This window comes from Scyliorhinus torazame, chromosome 9 (genome assembly GCF_047496885.1).
Source record: "Scyliorhinus torazame isolate Kashiwa2021f chromosome 9, sScyTor2.1, whole genome shotgun sequence".
NCBI classification, from domain to species: domain Eukaryota; kingdom Metazoa; phylum Chordata; class Chondrichthyes; order Carcharhiniformes; family Scyliorhinidae; genus Scyliorhinus; species Scyliorhinus torazame.
Window position 1 is genome coordinate 140,835,308 of NC_092715.1, and position 22,784 is coordinate 140,858,091.

General features: G+C 44.0%; 1 protein-coding gene across 6 annotated transcripts in view; it reads left to right on the forward strand.

The window, feature by feature from the left end:
* The window catches only part of gramd2b (GRAM domain-containing protein 2B), a 134,429-nt gene extending 112,727 nt beyond the window's left edge, over positions 1-21,702 (forward strand). For 3 of the 6 annotated variants that reach the window (XM_072516562.1, XM_072516563.1, XM_072516566.1), the window contains exons 4-15: positions 1,223-1,292; positions 1,965-2,068; positions 8,503-8,598; positions 8,683-8,754; positions 10,671-10,751; positions 13,272-13,377; positions 14,080-14,199; positions 14,553-14,643; positions 15,873-15,983; positions 19,243-19,336; positions 19,871-19,926; positions 20,574-21,702. In XM_072516562.1, the coding sequence (XP_072372663.1) occupies positions 1,223-1,292; positions 1,965-2,068; positions 8,503-8,598; positions 8,683-8,754; positions 10,671-10,751; positions 13,272-13,377; positions 14,080-14,199; positions 14,553-14,643; positions 15,873-15,983; positions 19,243-19,336; positions 19,871-19,926; positions 20,574-20,601 (1,029 nt within the window). In that variant the 3' untranslated portion in view covers positions 20,602-21,702. Of the gene's footprint in view, positions 1-1,222; positions 1,293-1,964; positions 2,069-8,502; positions 8,599-8,682; positions 8,755-10,670; positions 10,752-13,271; positions 13,378-14,079; positions 14,200-14,552; positions 14,644-15,872; positions 15,984-18,348; positions 18,470-19,242; positions 19,337-19,870; positions 19,927-20,573 lie in introns of those variants that run through there. The other 3 variants (XM_072516564.1, XM_072516565.1, XM_072516567.1) reach the window with 2 other exon arrangements.
* Positions 21,703-22,784: the final 1,082 nt, after the last annotated feature.

Here is a 22,784-nt window from a genome sequence, read left to right on the forward strand (position 1 = left end):
GACTCTGGCTGGCTACGCCCGCTCGCAACTGTTTGCACAGGTTTGTCCTGCAGTGCGACAGATGGGGAGAGTGTAGGTGGGTGTCCTGCCAATTCAGATGGTGGTAAGGTATGGCATGTGGAAGCGGGGATGTGAGGAGCAGAGTGGCTACTGGTGAAGGGTGGGGAATAATGGGAATTGGGGAGGGGGTGCGGGCGGAGAGTCCATGATGGGTGTATGCACCGTGAGGCGGCTGGGTTAGAGATCACCTTGGTTGTCTGAGAGGGTGCAGCGAGACACTGGAGGAGGCAGATTTTGCCCTGGCCATGTGAAGAAGGTAATTTATCTTGCAGCTCTGGTGCTCTGCCCTCTTCTGAAGTGAGCTGGCACTGACTAAGGCTGCCACTGCCTCCCAGGTGGAGATGGTCACTTTGCTGGAAGGACGTTTGCACTACTGTGGATAGAGAACATCCTGCCTCTGCTGCACACCATCCAAAAGTGTGATCAGGGTTCCCTCTGACAATCTAGGCGCAGGCTTCCTGGCAGCCATCCCCTCATGGATCTGGAACAAGTGCTGGACAGGCATTTATATGGAAATCCCCACTCGTTGCAGAGATTAAGTTATCCCAGGACGAGCAAATCAGCGGGAGGCTGCCACGGGCACAGCATGGATTTCATGTAGGGGGGAAAGAATTTGTTAAGGAAACTCCGTATTCCATGACATTTCCTGCCGCCGGCAGGATTCACACTGGTTTTTACACCGGAACTGTCACTTGCCAAATTCTGTTAAGATTCTGCCCAATGTCTGTGATATGATGAAAGGCAGGCAGAGATTAAATGCCAAAATGGTGCAAGCCTAAATTATCAACTAAATCATTACTAAAAATAGTGAAAAGAGCTGGTTATTTTTCTTAATTTGGAGTCCCCAATTGTTTCCAATTAAGGGACAATTTAGCGTGGCCAATCCACCTAACCTGCACATCTTTGGATTGTGGGGGTGACACCCACGCAGACACGAGAGTATCTCACAAGACAGTGACCCAGGGCTGGGACCGAACCTGGGTCCTCAGCGCCGTAGGCAGCAGTGCTAACCACTGTGCCACCATGCTTCCCTGGAAACATTGGAAATTAGTATAACCAAATAACTTAACTGATTTCTCTTTTGCTTTCATGTATTCCTCTTTAATTTGGAGGAGCAGAGAGGAGATGTACATGTGATTATTTACTTTCTGTCTTTTTTTAGCCTTCGAAGACTAATGCAACCTACCACAAGCTCTTTAAGCATGTTGAAAAGGATGAATTATTAAAGCAAAGTAAGTGGCAACTCCCCTTTTGTAACTGACCAGTACCTATGTCATAAATGCCCAAATAGGTGACTGGTTCAACATGTGCACAATTTCTCCTTCCAAGTAAAGGGGAGGTCTCTCCCTTCACACTAAGAAAAGATCAAATTTACAATCTGCATAATTACTACCCTGTGCTGCTTTTGTTACAGTATCTGGCTCCATGGGCGCTGGGTGTTTCTTAGTACCTTGTCTTAAGTGACTATTATGAATCCAAATAGTGCACTTTAAAGCCTATTCAATCATTGTTGGATCACATAAATTTAATCCTGCCTTTCATTGCTGGCAGAGCTGCACTTCAGATGGAGCCATTGGATAAATCAAGAGTTATAAACCTTGGTTTTCCCTTCTTTCTACCCCTACCGCTAACTCCAAGCTCAGCGGTATGGAATCAATTTCTCTGTTGCTACTGCAGCTCTGAGCCCACTAGCGAACTCAGCACTGCCAGCAACTGGAAAACTATTTAAGATCACCAAAACAAAGCCTGATCAATTTGGGTATCAGTGTTTTGGAAGTGCTTGCACTTTTTCTTTTAAGCAAAAAAGTCCAAGTCCTACACTGTATCAAATTATAGCATTTCTGATGACTTAAGAAGCAAAAGTAACCTTTCTTCTAAAATACCGGCACTAATTTTATTTGTAGGTTTTACGTGTGCTTTACAAAAGGACATACTATACCAAGGGAAATTGTTTGTGTCTGAAAACTGGATTTGCTTTAATTCAAAAGTTTTTGGAAGAGATATTAAGGTATGTACTGTTTATATCCGGGAGAAAAGAAGGCTTTGCTAGACCTGGCCATTATGACTATATTTAATTGGAAATGTCATGTAAACCTTTACCTTGAGCAAGAAATTTAGTGGCCTGATTCTGCATCAGATTTTTTTTTTAACTGGGTGAAGATCATTGAGGAAAATTAAAGCCCAGGATTCTAAAACTGTTAACTGTTGCATTATCTTCCATCTTAAGCTTTGCATTCTGGTAAGTCATTGTATTTGTTTGGAAAGATACGCTTGGCTCCTTAGCTTTGGGTTTTCCCATAGCCGTTTGCCTTGTCAAAAATATTGAATTAATCTCAAAGGATGTAAGGAATCATTTTTTAAAAAATATATATATTTTATTCAAGATTTTTTGGCCAAACATAACAGTACACAGTTTTTCTTTCTAACAACAATAAAACAATATAAATAACAGTGGCCAGTTTTAAACAAATAAATAAATAATATATAAACAAAAACTAAATGGCAACTGCCTTATCAAAAATAGTTACTCTCCAAAAGTACAATCTAACAGTCCAACATACATTACCTAAAACAAATGCCTATACATATACAATGACATCCCTGAGAGCCCGCCCGGGTCCTCCCCCCCGCCTCCCCCCTGGGTTGCTGCTGTTGCCTTCTTTCTTTTCCATTCCCTTTATCATTCTGTGAGGTAGTTGACAAACGGTTGCCACCGCCTGGTGAACCCCTGAGCCGAACCCCTTAATACGAACTTGATCTGTTCTAGCTTTATAAACCCTGCCATGTCATTTATCCAGGTCTCCACGCCCGGCGGTTTGGCTTCCTTCCACATAAGCAATATCCTGCGCCGGGCTACTAGGGACGCAAAGGCCAAAACATCAGCCGCTCTTGCCTCCTGTACTCCCGGCTCTTCTGCGACCCCGAATATAGCCAAACCCCAGCTTGGCTTGACCCGGACCCCCACCACCTTCGAAAGCACCTTCGCCACCCCCACCCAGAACCCCTGTAGTGCCGGACATGACCAGAACATGTGGGTGTGATTCGCTGGGCTTCTTGAGCATTTCCCACACCTATCCTCTACCCCGAAAAGTTTACTGAGCCGTGCTCCAGTCATATGCGCCCTGTGTAAAAGCTTAAATTGTATCAAGCTTAGCCTGGCACACGAGGACAACGGGTTTACCCTACGTAGGGCATCAGCCCATAGCCCCTCTTCGATCTCTTCCCCCAACTCTTCCTCCCATTTCCCTTTCAGCTCATCTATCATGATCTCCCCCTCGTCCCTCATTTCCCTATATATATCCGACACCCTACCATCCCCCACCCATGTCTCTGAGATCACTCTATCTTGCACCTCCTGCGTCGGAAGCTGCGGGAATTCCCTCACTTGTTGCCTCGCAAACGCCCTCAGTTGCATATACCTAAACGCATTCCCATGGGGCAACCCATACTTTTCCGTCAGCTCTCCCATACTTGAAAACGTCCCATCCAGGAACAGATCTCTCAGTTGTACTACCCCAGCTCTTTGCCATACTCCAAATCCCCCATCCATTCTCCCCGGAACAAACCTATGGTTATTTCTTATCGGGGACCGCACCGAGGCTCCCGTCCTTCCCCTATGCCGTCTCCACTGCCCCCAAATTTTTAGTGTTGCCACCACCACTGGGCTTGTGGTGTATTTCTTCAGTGAGAACGGCAATGGTGCCGTCACCATTGCTTGTAGACTGGTCCCCTTGCAGGACGCCCTCTCCAATCTCTTCCACGCCGCTCCCTCCCCTTCTCCCATCCACTTACACACCATTGAGATATTGGCGGCCCAGTAATAATCGTTTAAGCTCGGTAGTGCCAGCCCCCCCCCTCTATCTCTACTACGCTGCAAGAACCCCCTCCTCACTCTCGGGGTCTTCCCGGCCCACACAAAACTCATAATACTTTTCTTAATTCTCTTTAAAAAAAAGCCTTCGTGACCATCACCGGGAGGCACTGAAACACAGAGGAATCTCGGGAGAACCACCATTTTAACCGCCTGCACCCTACCTGCCAGTGACAGGGACACCATGTCCCATCTCTTGAAATCCTCCTCCATCTGTTCCACCAATCGTGTTAAATTAAGCCGGTGTAAGGTTCCCCAATTCTTGGCTATCTGAATCCCTAAGTACCGGAAGTCTCTTGTTACCTTCCTCAGCGGTAAATCCTCTATTTCCCTGCTCTGCTCCCCCGGATGCACCACAAACAACTCACTTTTCCCCATATTCAATTTGTACCCCGAAAAATCCCCAAACTCCCCAAGTATCCGCATTATCTCTGGCTTCCCCTCCACCGGGTCCGCAACATACAACAACAAAATCATCCGCATACAAAGATACCCGGAGTTCTTCTCCTCCCCTAAACACTCCCCTCCACTTCCTGGAACCCCTCAGTGCTATGGCCAGGGGCTCAATCGCCAAGGCAAACAATAACGGAGACAGGGGACACCCCTGCCTCGTCCCTCTATGAAGCCGGAAATAATCAGACCTCCGTCCATTCGTGACCACACTCGCCATCGGGGCCCTATACAGCAACTGTACCCATCCGATATACCCATCTCCAAAGCCAAATCTCCTCAGCACCTCCCACAGATAATCCCACTCCACTCTGTTGAATGCTTTCTCGGCATCTATCGCCACCACTATCTCCGCTCCCCCCTCTGGTGGGGGCATCATCATTACCCCTAGCAACCTTCGTATGTTCGTGTTCAGCTGTCTCCCCTTCACAAACCCGGTTTGGTCCTCATGGACCACCCCCGGGACACAGTTCTCTATCCTCGTCGCCATCACCTTGGCCAGAATCTTAGCATCCTCGTTTAAAAGGGAAATGGGCCTATAGGACCCGCATTGCAGCGGGTCTTTTTCCTTCTTTAAGAGGAGCGATATCATTGCCTCTGACATAGTCGGGGGCAGCTGCCCCCTTTCCCTAGCCTCATTAAAGGTTCTCGTCAAAAGCGGGGCCAGCAAGTCCATATACTTCCTATAACATTCCACCGGGAATCCGTCTGGTCCCGGGGCCTTCCCCGTCTGCATGCTCCCAAAACCCTTTCACTACCTCCTCCATCTCAATCTGTGCTCCCAGTCCCGCCCTCTCCTGTTCCTCCACCTTAGGGAATTCCAGCTGATCCAGAAAGCACATCATTCTCTCCTTCCCTTCCGGGGGCTGAGCTTTATATAATCTTTCGTAGAATGCCTTGAACACCCCATTCACTCTCTCCGCTCCCCGCTCCATCTCCCTCCTCATCGCTCACCCCCCTATCTCCCTCGCCGCTCCCCTCTTCCTCAGTTGGTGGGCCAGCAACCGGCTCGCCTTCTCTCCATATTCGTACTGTACACCCTGTGCCTCTGCATTACCTGTAGTCAACAAGTCAAATTCTACATGTAGCCTTTGTCTTTCCCTGTACAGTCCCTCCTCCGGTGCCTCCGCATATTGTCTGTCCACCCTCAAAAGTTCTTTCAGCCACCGTTCCCTTTCCCTACCCTCCTGCTTTCCTTTTATGTGCCCTGATAGATATCAGCTCCCCTCTAACCACTGCCTTCAACGCCTCCCAGACCACTCCCACCTGAACCTCCCCATTGTCATTAAGCTCCAAGTACCTTTTCAATACACCCCCTCACCCTTAAACATACCCCCTCATCCGCCAATAATCCCATGTCCATTCTCCAGGGTGGGTGCTGTTCTTTTTCCTCTCCTATCTCCAGGTCCACCCAATGTGGAGCGTGGTCCGAGATAGCAATGGCCGTATACTCCATCCCTGTCACCTTCGGGATCAATGCCCTTCCCAAAACAAAAAAGTCTATCCGTGAATATACTTTATGAACATAGGAGAAAAATGAGAACTCCTTACTCCTAGGCCTGCTAAATCTCCAGGGGTCTATTCCTCCCATCTGCTCCATGAAGTCCTTGAGCACCCTAGCTGCAGCCGGCCTCCTCCCGGTCCTGGACCTCGATCTGTCCAGCCCTGGGTCCAGCACCGTATTGAAGTCTCCCCCCATTACCAACTTTCCCACCTCTAGGTCCGGGATACGTCCCAACCTACGCCTCATAAAATTTGCATCATCCCAGGTCGGGGCATATACGTTCACTAGAACCACCGCCTCCCCTTGCAATCTACCACTCACCATCATGTATCTACCCCCACTATCCGCCACTATGGTCTTTGCCTCAAACAGTACCCGTTTCCCCACTAATATAGCCACCCCCCTGTTCTTTGCATCTAACCCCGAATGGAACACCTGCCCCACCCATCCTTTGCGTAGTCTGACCTGGTCTATCAGTTTCAGATGCGTCTCCTGCAGCATAACCACATCTGCCTTTAATTTCTTTAGGTGTGCGAGTACCCGTGTCCTTTTAATCGGCCCGTTCAGCCCTCTCACATTCCACGTGATCAGCCGGGTTGGGGGGCTCTTTACCCCCCCCCCCTCCTTGTCGACTAGCCATCCCCTTTTTTAATCCAGCTCCTCACCCGGTTCCCACGTACCCGTATATCCCCCCCCGATGGCGCCCTCCCGCCTCGACCACCCCACCCCATACCAGCTCCCCCCTCTCCCCAGCAGCAACAACCCAGTTAACCCCCCCGCTAGATCCCTTTTCTAGCATAGTTGCACCCCCCATGTTACTCCCAGAAGTCAGCAAACTCTGGCTGACCTCAGCTTCCCCCCCCGTGACCTCGGCCCCCACTGTGCGAGGCCCCCTGCTTCCCTGTTACCGCCATGATTACCATAGCGCGGGAACAAAGCCCGTGTTTCCCACTTGGCCCCGCCCCTAATGACCGGCGCCCACAGTTCCTCATCCTCCCCCCCCCCTCCCCCACAACATGGGGAAGAGAGAAAAGTTACAGGGTCGCAAGATTGACAACTTGAAAAATCATCCCCTCCCCTTTTCCCCCCCTTCACCCCACCACTTTGTCCCAAACGTTCTTTTTCTTGCCCGCCTATTCCAGCTTCTCATCCACAATAAATGTCCACGCCTCTTCTGCCGTCTCAAAGTAGTGGTGTTTCCCTTGGTGTGTGACCCACAATCTTGCCGGCTGCAACATTCCAAATTTGACCTTCCTTTTGTGAAGCACCGCCTTAGCCCGATTAAAACTTGCCCTCCTTCTCGCCACCTCCGCACTCCAATCTTGATATTCGCAGATCACCGCGTTCTCCCACCTACTGCTCCGAGTTTTCTTCGCCCATCTGAGGACCATCTCTCTGTCATTATAGCGGAGAAATCTCACCACTATGGCTCGAGGTATTTCTCCAGCCCTCGGTCTTCGCGCCATAACTCGATAAGCTCCCTCCACCTCCAACGGGCCCGTCGGGGCCTCCGATCCCATTAACGAGTGAAGCATCGTGCTCACATATGCCCCGACGTCCGCCCCTTCTGCGCCTTCGGGAAGACCAAGAATTCTTAAATTCTTCCTCCTCGCACTATTCTCCAGCACCTCCAGCCTTTCCACACACCTTTTGTGTTGTGCCTCGTGCATCTCTGTCTTCACCACCAGGCCCTGTATTTCGTCTTCATTTTCCGCGGCCTTTGCCTTCACGACCCGAAGCTCCCGCTCCTGGGTCTTTTGCTCCTCCTTTAGCCCTTCAATCGCCTGTAATATCGGGGCCAGCAGCTCCTTCTTCTTCTCCTTTTTTAGTTCTTCCACACAGCGCCGCAGGAACTCTTGTTGGTCAGGGCCCCATACTAAACGGCCACCTTCCGACGCCATCTTGCTTTGTGCTTGCCTTCCTTGCCGCTGCTCTAGAGGATCCTCCACAATCCGGCCGCTTTCCTCTCCTTTTTCCATCCGTATCCAGGGGGGATTCCCTTCTGGTTTACCACACAGTGTTTTTAGCCGTTAAAATTGCCGTTGGGGCTCCTATTAAGAGCACAAAAGTCCGTTCCACCGGGAGCTGCCGAAACGTGCGACTTAGCTGGTCATCGCCGCACCCGGAAGTCTCGTAAGGAATCATTTTGAATCGTCCTGCTCCCAGGATGGAATCTTGCTAGATCGGTGCACAGGTTGGAGATGAGACCTTGCAAAATTTACCCTTGGTGTTTTCCAGTATTTGGATTTTAAAGTGCAATTCTGTGTAATTTTCTATAACTCTGAAGTATCTAGGTGGCGCAGTGCTACCTCAAGGCGCTGAGGTCCCAGGTTCGATCCCGGCCCTGGATCACTGTCCGTGTGGAGTTTGCACATTCTCCCCATGTCTGCCCGGGGTCTCGCCCCCACAACCCAAAAGATGTGCAGGATAGGTGGATTGGCCATGCTAAATTGCCCCTTAATTGGGGGGGAAAAAATTGGATATTCTAAATTAATAAAACAAAACTCAGTAGCACAGAATCAGAAGTATGAAGTATCACAGAATCAGAAGAATGAAAGCTGGCATGAGATGAATTGGGTGTACAGTTTCTAACGTTCTATTTTACATTGCTTTTTAGATTGCGATACCTGCCTTTACTGTGACTCAGATTAAGAAACAGAAAACTGCCTTGCTGGTGCCAAATGCTCTATGCATATCAACAGAAACCGAGAAGGTGAGTATCCAGTCATGCAACAAATTCTGCCACTTGCACAGCAAGTATGATCTTAATAATGTTCTTAAACTCTTTTTGTTACAGTTTATGTTTGTTTCATTGCTGTCCAGAGATGCAACCTATAAGCTTCTGAAATCTGTTTGTATACATCTGGAGGTGAGTCCAAGTAATTGATAAGATTATGGATCAGAATATTTTTCTTTTTCAGAGGTTTTCTTTTTAAGAAGAGGGTATCAGAAAAAAATATCACTATTTTCATCTGGTTCATTAGATGGTTCCATGGCTATAGTGGTTTTCAACCTTTAACTTGGCCATTCTTGTGGTTGGTAGCTGCCTGTCCATTGAGCACCTTCCTGACTCCATCAGATATCCTAATATGTTGGGCAACTTGGAAGTTCTGGACCGGCACATGTGCATTTCCAGCAAGTGTGGAGCAAAGAAATTTTCTGCAGATTCTTGCTGCATTGTTTGTGGGCCCACAAGGCTGAGTTAATAGTTCTGTGTATGAAAAACATCTACTTCCCCTTTGTATTGATTTGCATTGTGAATCTGGTCTGTAACTTTGAACTGCCGCAAGAACTTTCATCCAGGGATCCTGATTGGAAGATTGACACGTATTAGAGGCCCAACCTGAAAATGGCATTTCCGGCCGGGATGTAAAGGCCCTGCTGAACTCAGCATCTGCCTCAGATTGTGACTTCTCTCACCAACCAACAGGAATTCAGTACCAAAGATTTTCTGAGCACATTGAAATAGTGTGACGAATAAACGGCAGCCATGAAAACACCAAGTATGAGCTCACCGGAGGATGAGATTACACATTTTTGCTGAAAAGGACTCCTGAGCTGTTCAATAGGGTATCCTGCAGAAGCACGCTGATAGAAATGCAGAACAAAATGCTTGGTGCTTGGGAAGCCTACCAGAACCTTGGTTTAACTTCTCAAGTGCCAGCCTTGGTTTCATTGTACCAAGCCCTGGAGTGGGATTTGAAACTGGGATCTCATGCTGCTGATTCAATCCGAGTATTTCATGGTGAGGGTTATTCTGGAGATTCCTCTTTCTGGCTAAAAGTATGCAAATCTTCCAACCTCGTTTAAGTCCTCACTTCAATTTGATTTCTTCAGTGTGAATGTGAGTTCTCACCCGCACTCTGTGTGGTGAACAATAGAGACTGGTACTGGTGTTCTCGCTCGCGCTTAAAGTCATTAAAAATTAACACGTGAATGCACCAGTGGGTCAGCAATGGCTCAACTGGTAGCACTCATGCCTCTGAACTATAAGCTCTGTTTCAAATCCCACTCCAGGACTTGGTACAATGAAACCAAGGCTGACACTTGAGAAGTTAAATCAAGATTCCTTCAATCAACATCAGATAATTTTTTTTTTAATACAGTTTTAGAGAACCCAATTTTTTGTTTCCAATTTAGTGTGGCCGATCCATCTACCCTGCACATCTTTGGGTTGTGGGGGTGAGACCCACACAGGGGAGAATGTGCAAACTCCACACGGATAGTGACCCGGGGCCGGGATTTAACCCGGGTCCTCAAAGTTATGAGGCAGCATCATTATCACATTGTTAACCACATTCGTAATAAAAAAAACATTGGCACAATACAAATTTTTGTTCATGCTGATGCAACCAAAACAGAACTTTTATTTTGGTTTGGTCAGTAGGTAACCACTGAATCTTTGTACCATTTGTGTATTTTAATGCCAAGTCTCTTGATAATGTGCTAAGTTTCTGGAACTCTGCAACTTGCAGATTTCTGCATTTATTTGTGGAGTTTGGCACCAGATGTTGCAGTCCAATTTATTCTGAACGCTGATAGGAATGAGGCTAGCACATAATCCCGGCCATTATACCTATTTCTAATTTTAACATTGGGATAAATTAAATTTTGCTCTTTGCTATTTTGTTCAACTTGTACCATTAAAGGTAAGGGCATGGGTACTTGCTATTTTGGCACTTTTGCGGAACAAACAAACATGTTATTGTGTTCTTCTATCTAGCTTGAGGAGAACCATTTCATCTCTGCACAACAATATTCTGACAAGTTTGTACTTTTTCATAGGTTAGATTGGATGAACTCAGTCCAAACCCATCCTCTCTTGAAAATAGTTTTAGAGCTGAGCGTCCAATGTCTTTGCCTCTGGTAAGTGGAAACTAATACCCCCTGAATGGATCTTTTATATGTTTTAGTTCAGAGCATCATGACTTGTGAAATTTGGCTGTACTGATATAAGGAGCTGGTTATTACATTTATATTGAATAACCGTGATTATAGATCTTTAAGTGTTTTGGTGTATATTTTCACGTGTTAAGTTGGAGAGATGTGTAGCGTAGCAACCAATTGAGAGAATTTTCCAGAGAAGCCTCATAAAAATAATTTCAAACCTTACTCTGGTAAAATATAAAAGTTATCATAGGAAGTCAAAATATTTTAAGCATGGAGCATTTTTGATGCACAGATCATAGAAACACAGAATCCCTGCAGAAGGAGGCCATTTGGCCCATCAAGTCTGTACCGGCCGCTGAGAGAGCACCCTATATAGACAATTCCCTACCTTATCCCCGAAACCCCCACCAAGGGACAATTTAACATAGCCAATCTAGCTAACTTGCACATCTTTGGACAGTGGGAGGAAACCGGAGCACCCGGAGGAAACTCCCGTTGGAAAGAGGGAGTTTTAGTTATCAAGAGAGATTGGATATATCGGAGTTGTCTTCCTTGGAAATGAATTGACTCGGAGGGGGGTGCGGTGGGGAGAAGACCTGATTAAGATGTATAAATTTATATGGGGCATAGAGTAGATAGAAAGAAACTTTCCCCTTGATGGAGGGATGAGTGACCAGGGAGCATAGATTTAATGTAAGGGGCAGGAGGTTTAGAGGGGATATGAGGAAAATCTTTTTCACCCAGAGGGTGATGGGAGTCTGGAACTCTTTGCCTGAAAGGGTGGTGGAGGCAGAGACCCTCCTAACATTTAGATGTGCACTTACAATGCCATGGGCCAAGTGCCCATGGGATTAGAATATTTTGGTGTTTGTTTTTGACCAGTACAAGGGCCTTTTCTGAGTTGAGGATCTCTGACATTCTTGCTGCAAAAGCTATAGTCACTCCTGCAGCTATTTTTGTTATAAATTATCCTTTAGAAAATAAAATACTCGGTCAGCAGTGGATAATAATTCATTTATTTGCCTACATAGGCAGTAAGTATTTGACAAAAAGATGAATGCCATCTGGAAAGTTATTTTACCTGACCGTCACAAAGCAAACTTTTATGCAGAAACTGATGATCTTGCCACAGGCGAATAAGTTGAAGTTGAGTTATTATATTGCTATGAGGTTGTATATATTAGAACCGTGTATACAGATTACAGCTGCAGTCAGAGTGGATGCTAGTGGTTTGTCAAATACAGTAAATGGTATACACTGAACATTTATATTTGACTGGGCAGGTCTGTCTGAATAAATTCAAGCTGATTACGTACAAACTTGATCCTACAAGTCCTTGTCTGGTAACTTTCAATTGATATAAACATTTATTTTAATTTCAGTGGATCACCAAAAATGGTAAATCCTGGCTGTATTCTCCATTAGCAAGAAAATGCTAAGAATGTGATTTGCTCGTCTATACAGAGATCAGCAGTATTCCCATCTGAATGTGCCAATAAACTATTGAGTTCCAAATCCAGATTGGCTGGAAGTGGATTTCTGCTTATCCATTCTGCCAGACATGGGTTTATTTTTATTACTATGTAATGGCGCTGGTCTATTACTAATCATTTGTGAAACTACTTTCTTCCTCCGCCTGTCTCATTCCATTAATCCTATCAATTATTTTCCTTTCAGGACCATACAAGGCGATCTCTATAGTCAAAATGATTTCCAGAGCTTGCCTCCCCCCTCAAATAAATCTCAATCCTTGCTTCCTCACATAGTGAGTTGTTCAATATCATGGGATCCTGTTTTGTATCAGTGTCTGTTAAGACAAGTGTCAGCCAATGAGTTGGAGGCAGGGCAAGAGTTGTAGCAATACCCACAGCAAATAGTCTATTTTGCAGCAAACACTGACTCTAAGGTTCTAGGAACTTGAGGCAACAGAACCCGTGACTTAAACTACAGAAATTTCTACGAACGAAAATGGGGATGATTTCCCCAGAAAATTACAGTGAGCAGAGGATAATTATGTACATAAAATCAATCCCAGTCACTTTCAACGGTGAGATCTTGGATATGATTGGCAGAGGTTGTCTAACCATCTCCAATTTGACTGGCAATAGTGGTGTCCATTTATATGCAGTTGATTTTTAAGCCAGGTATTCTCAAATTGATGAAAGGACAGTAAATCACAAGAAGCTCGTCACTAGTTTGAACATGAAAGTGACAGAAGTTAAAAGCAAATTACTGTAGATGCTGGAATCTGAAACAAAAACAAAAGATACTGGACAATCTCCGATCTGACAGCGTCTGTGAGAATGAGAAGGGGAGCTATTGTTTCGAGTCTGGGTGACTTTTTGTTAATCTGTGGTTTCCATGTGCTGCAATTGCTGGCTACATATGAAGACTAGACCTTGAAATTGTGTAAGGACGGATTTCTATTGATATGTATATACAATCACAAAGCAAACTCATATAAAATTTATAAAATGTCCTTTATTTTTTAAAAAGGAGTTCAATATAGAAGATTTGTCTGGTCTTGCAGTATGTAGAAGGCGGGAATTGGAGCAATCTAGTAGCTCTGGATCTCAAACTCCAGAGTCTGAAAATTCTCAAGGTTGGTCTGTTTTGTTATTGCATCAGAATAAGGAGTCATTTTGATAATTTAGTGGTCCCATTGTCAAAAAGCAGTATTTAATTTTAACAAGATTAGTCACTCACCTTGAGTATCTGCCTAGCTTTTTAGAATTCAAAAGGTGACTTTTAACTGTGTAGGATTTTGTTAAATAATCGGGCAAAGGCGATTTGGTTAGTTAAAATGTATGAAAGTTATCCAGGCACCGTAGTGTAATTATGGCGTTAAATGTTAATGCAGAAATTGTGAGCATTAAAACATCTATTGAAACTTAATGATGAACAAAAACGCAGTATACCTTGGTGAACATTAGAATGATTTTAAAGCACATGCATTACTAATAGAAGGAGCTGGAAACATTACATTATGATTTTTATATCTGTTGCAATTGAGAACTAGTAACTGGAATAGTTCTATGCTCAGCAAGCACTTGGAGCTGGAACAGTTCTTGTGATATTTACTGAGCAAGTAAGAATGCATGTTAAATAATTTGGCTGGCAAGGTTTTGAATATTAATAATCTGATGCATTCACTTAAATTCTTCATTGCAACACCATCAATGCTGTAAAAATGCCTCGTGTACAAGGTTGAGCATATAGGTTACAGTGCCATTCTACTTGCTTAGAACACGGGTGTTTCTTTGCAACATGTCTAAATACAAATTATTAACTTTGTCATTAACAGAGTTTACCAGTTCAACCCAAACCTTATTGAAAATTGCAAAAAATGCCGAAATTCCAGTGCTTGCTGATGTTCACGTTAAAGAAATGCCTGAAGTAAAGAGAAGAAGCTGTCATGACAAGAGTAAGTATTGGTATCTGGTTGATATATGCAAATTAGTGACCAGAAATTAATTTAAAGCGCCTGCAATAATTGAAAGTTCCTGAATGTGGTTCAGTTGTGTTTTCGTCACTAATATAATAAACTTGGAGCAAGTCCTAACAGGAGAATATTTGAGATTTTGTCACTTGTTCCTTTCTTGTCCTGATTTTTGAAAAGCAGCTGCCTTTTAGTTACTGCAGCTTTGGACATTGATTATCACTACTATTTCAGAAAGAAAATGATCAGGTCTTCGTTTTTCTCATTTCTGCTTGCATGGTTTGCATAGGTATGCAATTGGTTTTTGAGAGTTTTGTCCTGGTCTTTTATATTTGCAGGACATTCCTTGGTACACTTATTGAACAGAGTGAAATCTAATGGTGTCCAGTATCTTTCTGTAAATACCTTACTGGTGCTCTATCTGATTATGTGAGTATTGTTTTGAATTACTTAATGACTATAGAAAGAGCTATTTGTTAATAGATATATTTGATATAGTTTGCATATGTTGTCATCCGATCTCTTAAATTTAAATAAAGACTGGATGTCCTATTTTATTAGGACCCTTTGCCTCTGGGACCTGGATTTGATCCCAACCTGGACTGATGTATCTTTTTGTACTTCTGTCTGTAAGGGTCCTATTGTGCCTGGTCATTTTTCATCCCAGTAGGCTTCAGGCCACAATACCCAGCTACCCACAAACTAAAAATCTCCCTCTGAAGGGTAAATGGTAAATTTGTGCAGTAACAGATACAGATACAGAGTAGCATTGTAAAAGGGGCCTCCGCATGGAACGCGCAGTCGAGACCGTCCCGTTTTGTACGGGCAGCTCTGCTTGCTGGAAGTCCCCAGTGTAGCAAGAGACCGGGGCATTATTTTTAAATAGCATCCCGATCTCAAGACCCCTGAAGCGACTCTTTCTCTCTCTTTTCTCTCCCCCCCCCCCCAAAAAAACACGCAGGCCACCCCCGGCTGATCGTAAGCTTGCAAAAAATGCCAGCATGACACCTTTGGCAGTGCCAAGCTGGAACCCAGGTACCACTGCCAAGGTGCCAGTTGGCACTGCCAGGGTGCCCAGGTGGCACGAGCAGTGCCAGGACACCACCCTGCCCAAAGAGCATGCAGCTGGGAGACTCCTAGGAGTGCCGGTCCATTGGTTTGTGGACACCAGTGCTGAATGGTGCTTGCCCGAGGTCTCTGAGGTGAAGGATGAATCCCAATGCCTCGTGTACCTCGGATCTGCACATTAGAGTGATACTAACGGTCTTGCTGTAATATGCAGATTTGCCAAAGTGATCCCGCCCACAATGGGCAGGATTTACTTCGCAGCACCTCACGAGATCACGTTGGATCTCACGAGGCATTGCGAGCCAAGTAGATCCCAGGAGCGGGGTCTCCTGGCTTTTATCGGCCACACTCAGCCGCGGCGAGCTGCTTTTTGGCCGCAGAGTGGCCATTGGATCACACCCCAAATCTTAGTTACATAAAATGTGATTTATACATTAGGTATAGCTGCTGTTGAAAACTTCTTTCTGCAAATGTAATATTGAATTTATTCACTGTTGCACATTGGAAAATGTAGCTGGCTACAGAAATGTGGGAATCTGTCTCGTACCAAGAAACAGAAAATGATTGCTAAAGAACCATTTATTTTACAGAGTCATTGTGCTAGTTCTGTCATCCTTCTACATGGGCTTAAAAATAATTGCTTTGGAACAGCGTCTAGCCTCACTTGGAGCTTTGCCAGAATACCATGCACATCACAAAGAGTAAGTATTCGCTTTCATTGGCTGAGCAATTTATTTGCTCTGCTTTTGTAATTGAGATATTCATTGGTTAAGCTGTAGTGACTGTAAACTGGGTTGATGTTTGATGAACTGTTGTAACCTCTCTTCATTGCCTAGATTAACCCCTCTTCACTGCCTAAATTATAATTGGAAGCCTCATGTTGGAAATATTGCTAATGGTTATTTCCAGCAACATGGGCGGTATTCTCCTCAGCCCCGTGCCAAAATCACGTTTAGTGCGGGGGCAGAGAATCATTGTTTACGTGGGAATCATGGCCGGCGTCGCTCGCGCTTAGTGCGCCTGGGGGGCCATTGCCAGAGGCTCCCCTGCGATTCTCTGGGCAAATCTGGCTGAGTTCCCGACAGCGTGGTTCTAACCACATATTGCCGGTCGGGGACCTCAGATGGTGGCTGCGGTCTCCGTCCGCGGCCGCCCTGGTGGGGGCGGGGGGATCGAGCATGGGCGGGGCAGCGACCGGGCGGCTCGGATCCACCGGCGCGCGCCATCTCGGAGGGGCCTACATTGTCAATGTCAGTCCGAGTCCGCCATGGCGCACGTGCAGCCGCTGCAGGCCATCGGCGTGCACTCGCGCGGACTCCCGACTGGAAGTGTGGGGGCCCGTATCCACAGCCAGAGCTGCAAGAAGCACTCCGGGGCCCTGCTAGCCCCCTGCAGGTAAGTGAATCGCCCTTGACTTTTTTAAGGAAAGTCAAGAGTGAAACGCCAGCGTGGGGAAATAGCCCCATTTTTGGAGAATCCAGCCCCATGTTTCAGAAGAGCTAAAATTGGCCTATCCAAAAATGTGTGCGTTTTTAAAAAAAAAAAATCATGTAGTGATTCGAGAATTTTTCAGTTAAACTCCATTTTGAAATGGTGTAATGCTTGCTGAGCACCATGCCAACATTGCAGCTACAAAACCACACACCTGGCAAAATTGGTGCATCTCCAACTTTTGTGATGAACTTTCAAAGCTAAAATGTGATGCTGCTTTGTATCAAATATGTCGTCCGAATTGAACTTTACAAATCGGGAAGATCTGTGCTGAGTTAGCCAATCTCTGGCAAAACTACTATGCAACCATGCAATTGTATTCCTGGGTTTTGGAACAGCGGGGGAAAAGCGACCAGAATTCCTGCTTTTAACGACTCACCAGGGATCTGCGTTTCCGCAGTGTGGTTTGCACAGTGTGGTTGGTCTCCTTCTCCTCTTACACCAAATGCAGTTGAATATAGCTTCACATGGAGTGGTCTGTATAGAAAGGTGCTGGTATGAGGTCTGCACTGCCTGTGAAAATTTACATCAACATAGTTCCCACTTTGCTTGGGAAGAAAAGCTAAACTGCATAGTGTGATGAAACTGACCTCCATAACAATCAAATACCGATTAAAATGTGCTCTAGGCACATACCAGAACACAGATTAAAGTTTGCCTATCCCATCATTACCACATGCACTGATGTATATTTGTCTAATGTCTTTAAATCTGTAGATAGCCTCACATCTACCAAACTCTTAACATTCTCCAGCTATCTGCCCTCCACTCCCTACTCCGCCTGTAATGCACCCCTAATTCCCCATCCTCCCTGGTCACAGTGGTTTCAATTGCCTCGGACCCAGTCTCTGAAATTCCTTCTTTTAAATCTTTCCACATTTACAGAACCCCTTCTTTTAAGACCTTTTTAAAACCCATCGTGGGGCAGCACGGTAGCATTGTGGATAGCACAATTGCTTCACAGCTCCAGGGTCCCAGGTTCGATTCCGGCTTGGGTCACTGTCTGTGCGGAGTCTGCACATCCTCCCCGTGTGTGCGTGGGTTTCCTCCGGGTGCTCCGGTTTCCTCCCACAGTCCAAAGATGTGCAGGTTAGGTGGATTGGCCATGATAAATTGCCTTTAGTGTCCAAAATTGCCCTTAGTGTTGGGTGGGTTACTGGGTTATGGGGATAGGGTGAAGGTGTTGACCTTGGGTAGGGTGCTCTTTCCAAGAGCCAGTGCAGACTCGATGGGCCAAATGGCCTCCTTCTGTACTGTAAATTCTATGATGATCTCCTTAACCAACCTTTTGGTCACTCCTGCTAAATCTTTTTTGCCTTGTCTGTTTTCTTTGCACCTCTGAATCGCCTTGAGACGTTTTCCTACGAATAAATGTGTAGTGATGAGTCTTTAACTAACGAGTATGAATATCCACTTAAGAAACTCTGTTACTGGTCTTGGGTTCTGGGAATCCTTGTGTGGCTGATGAGCTCGATCCTAGAGCCGCATCTTCGACCGCACACTTGGCAGGTGTTTCCGGGAGGTGGGATCAGTCATTGGACTCTAGATCACAGGATTCTCGGGCTTCTTTTCCAGGCCTCCTCTTGCCATCGGGTGCCCTTGAAGAATCATGTCCCATCAGTCAGGAGATTCCTCTGAGCAAGGGGCCTTCCCAGGCGTTGATGTCTATGTTTCATTTCCTGAGGTAGGCCTTCAGGGTTGTCTTTAAAGCACTTCCTTTTTCCTCTGTCTGTCACGTTACCCCACAGTCCTCAATACTACTTGGCCGTCTTCAAAATATCATCTGTTGTTTTCAAATCCAACCAGTTCTGTCTGAGTTCTTAAAATCTTTTATATTTGCTATTGCTTTAATTCCAGGCTACAAACAGCCAGTTGTATAGGACCATGACTATTTTTGTAGAATGTATAGTGTTTCTATTTGGAAATTTACTAATGAGTTATTGTTCTGAATAAGCTTGAAATGACCATACGTATATTTTTGTTGACTTATCCTGGGAAAAGGCATTTTCCAATGCTCAATACGCTAATAATTGGCAGTTTTTCCTCCCCATGTTGAACATGGCCGACCCTAATAGCTAGTTCGAAACGATATAGGTCTGTAGGCTGGAACTGTAGAGCGCATTAGCTTTTAAATGACTTGTTTTGTGAAATTGCACTATGTGCAAAACTTTGATTTAGGCCCATGCCACTGTTTAAAATACAAGTGAATTATCTCAACTGGTATGAAAAGCTTTCCATGAACCAATTCTTCCATGAGCTACGATTTATATTTCTGTAAGCATGTTATTCCATTATGTTGACTATATTTTATATCCTTGCTGAACCTCAGCCATTGGTTTATTGGTAACTAGTGGTGTGTGGAAGGAGTGAATTTAAACTCTGTCAGGTGACCTATTCAGCCTTTTGGTCTTCAGTTCCAATTGCTTTGTTTTATTAATTCAGTAATGAATTTCTTCTGTTTTTGTACAGTTCTTTTGCTCAGCGGGACATGGGATTAGAGTTCCACATTAATACAGATGTGATCTATGATGAATTGTCAGAAAATCTTGCAAAATTGGAAAAGGTGAGCTAGAATTTATTGGAATACTGAGAAATAAAATAAAACAGTAGAGTATGGATTGTGAGATGTTTTAAATTATACAGTACAATGACATGTTGGGAATTTTGAAAAAGGAATAATATCTTTGATGGCAGAATAGTTGAGTCAGAAATGCAATATATTTGTGCCTTGTTTTCAGCCAGGTCAGCAATGGGGTTATAACATGCGATTTTAGTATGCCTGTGACACATACTGGTGGGGAAAATTGGTTAGGGTTCCAACTTCTGGTGAATGGGCATTGGACACCATAGAAAATAGAATTAGATTTTACTGTAAATGGAACTGCTGACTTCAGCTAAATGCAATACTCCATTGTAGATGGCTACTGTGAAGTGCTAACACATTGTGCCAGTATGTCACAAATCTTTGCCCTTTGGAGAGGAGGACAAGAAGAAAATCCTATGGAAGTAAGATGAGAAGCATACAAGCATCAATACAATGTAAATGCAAGTTATTTGTGTAATCATCGAAATACTAGCATTTTCTTTCCTTCTGAAGAGTCTTGAGGAGTTGGCGTTGGCTGTTTGCCCAAGATTGGATCAACCTTCTACAATGTATGTCTCTCTGACCATTATTGGGGGTGATTTTTGCAGTCGAGAATTCTGTGTAGACCAATGTTCATGGAGAATCATGCTAACCAAGAAAAGACAGGGAGAAAACAGGGAACTGTATAGACCAGTTAACCCTGCATCAATTGTAAGGAATATGCTGGCGTTTATCATGTGGGATATGTTATGGCTTTAATTCCAGCTCGTAAGTCCCCAGTTGTGTGGAAGACCATTTCCATGGAATACAGAGCTTAAACAACAGATTAGGACATTTACTAATGAGTTGTGGCAAATTTTTATTCATGGGTTAACTTAATGGCCATGTTTATAAATTTTGGCTGGTTTATCCTGGGAAAAGGCACTTGTGATTAGGCAGAGTTGACACTTGTTTATGAAAGAGAATCCTGTTTTACAAATCGCTCGTTTTAAGATGAAGCTAGTAGGTAGATGGAACTAGTGGATCTAGTATACTTGTATTTTTAAAAGTCGCATGTGTGTGTGTGGCATTTTTTGAAAACTTCGGGCTATGGTTACTTTTGTGTTCTAAATTCAATTTCTGTCTACTGAAATTTGCTGTTGGAGGTCATCGTGAGAAAACAATTATGCACTTTTTCCTCCATACATTGCTCAAATTCTGTACCTTTTACTTTCAGATACAGAAGAATCTGCAGAAGCTTCTAGAGGGAACTGAGTGAGGTGCTCTACTTATGATCATCAGTACATTTTGTGCTCTCCAAGGTCACACATCTCTGGAATGTAATGTCAACTCTGCAGGACAGAGTCTACGATTGTTTAAGCTTCATTCAATCTTGCATTTATCAGAATTCTGCGTGGCCTTCTAAAGAAATATGCAAGTAATCTTCACGTATCTGTGCAATAAAGCATTCCATTGATCAGTAAATATCTAAAAATTAACTTTACACGTTTGGAAAATAGTAAAGTGGTTTGTAATGCAAGGAGGTTTATAGTGTTATCACCTATGTTCTGTATAAGAAATCTGCTTTCTAGGAATAGTCTGGTCATTGGCTCTAAAAGCACTCCATAATCTAAAAGTTATGAAAATACTTTGTGTAAATCATATGTTGAACATGTGTATTCTCTTCTTGCCCAATAGTCTGATATGAACAATTGTAAAGTGTGGTATTTTCAAAGAAAATGGAGTAGGTTTTCATATTTGGTGTGTTAGTACAGTTTATCAGCAAAATTTTGAAGAGGTTATAATTGACTGGCATGCAACAGATTTTCCTTCCATTAAAGTAAATGGTAATAAAACTGAGCATACATAGTTACAGACACGCAACTCCACCACCATCACCACCCCCTCTCCCCCTCACTAAATTTCCATCTTTGAACTGTGGCCAGGCACTGCCAGGGACTAAAGGTGGAAATCTACCCCACTTAATTTGACCAGCTCAGGGATTGCAATTATGACTTTAGAAGTACTATAAATATGTTCTTGTACTATAAATATGTTCTTGTACTGAGTGCATTTACAACTGTTTGCAATCTGATGCTATTTATGTAAAATGTAATTAATGAAGTGTTCTTTTAAAACCATTTCTATGAAATGATTTCTCACTTGAAATTTTGTAAATAAAATTCTCGCACATTAAAATAATATTGTTTCAAGAGGTAAAGTGCATGCTATAGAAATTGTTTCATTTGGGTCATACTTAAACCATTATTAATTCTGTTTTGGCAAATGTAGATGCTGTTCTTAAAAAGGTGTTGCATATATTGAACCAGATGATTTTTACACATAAACTAAACGACTCAAACACTTTTTGGTTCATTTCTTGTAGTGTGACATCTTAATTTGTATATGCACTCCAGCTTTTTCATTATGTGGAATGTGTGAAAAAGTCTGAAAACTGATACTTTGGTTTTTTTAAAAAAACACACGTCTAGCAACTTGCTCATCAACAGACATTCCTGAGCAATTTCCAACCTATTGAATGTTGGGCAGGAGGAAAAACCAGTAAAGAAGGATTAGGAGACTAAAATGGCAGAGTTGTGATATGAAGTGAAAATGTAAATAATCTTTATTGTCATAAGTAGGCGTACATTAATGAAGTTGCTGTGAAAAGCCCCGAGTCGCCACATTCTGGCGCCTGTTCGGGTACACAGGGAGAATTCAGAATTCTCAGCTGGTATGGGAATTGAACCCGCGCTGCTGGCTTTGTTCTGCATCACAAGCAAGCCGTCTAGCCCACTAAACTAAACCAGCCTCAAGTGTTCTGAGATGAAGATTCTGTAGAAAGGGATGCAAAAGCAAAGGCGTAGCTGACTGTTGACAATGGAGCCAAAATGGGGACTGAGAGGAGTAGGTTGGACATGCAACTGAAGAAGAGTGAAGGTCAGGTGTTGAACCAGGGTTTGGTAGAAGTCAATTGGAAAATTGAAGAGGTTTGAGGGTTTTTTTTGAGGAACGGATGTTCATATTTTTCAAACAGTGTAGGATCTGCAACAGATGATTGGGATGGATTGATCTTCACTATTATGGGACTAAGAAAGGAACATTGGATGGTCAGGAGCTGGGATGGAAAGAGAGACTTCACATGTTTAAGGGAGTAGTTAAAGGATCTCTTCTCCCAATGCTGACAATGAACAGATTTAACTTCATTTATCTTGATTGGGATTTGTAGGATCTTATGTGGAAATAGGTTGCTGTGTTTACAGTGTACATTTTCTTTTGAATATGAAGAGATTTTCTTTTTTATTATATTTTTAATCAAGGTATTTGACAAATATACACCAAATATTAGAAGAAAACATATCAAACCCTCCAGCCTCCCTGACAGCAACCCCCCCCCCCCCTCCCCAATCCCCCTTGTTGACCCCTCAATTGTCCTTGAAGAAATCGA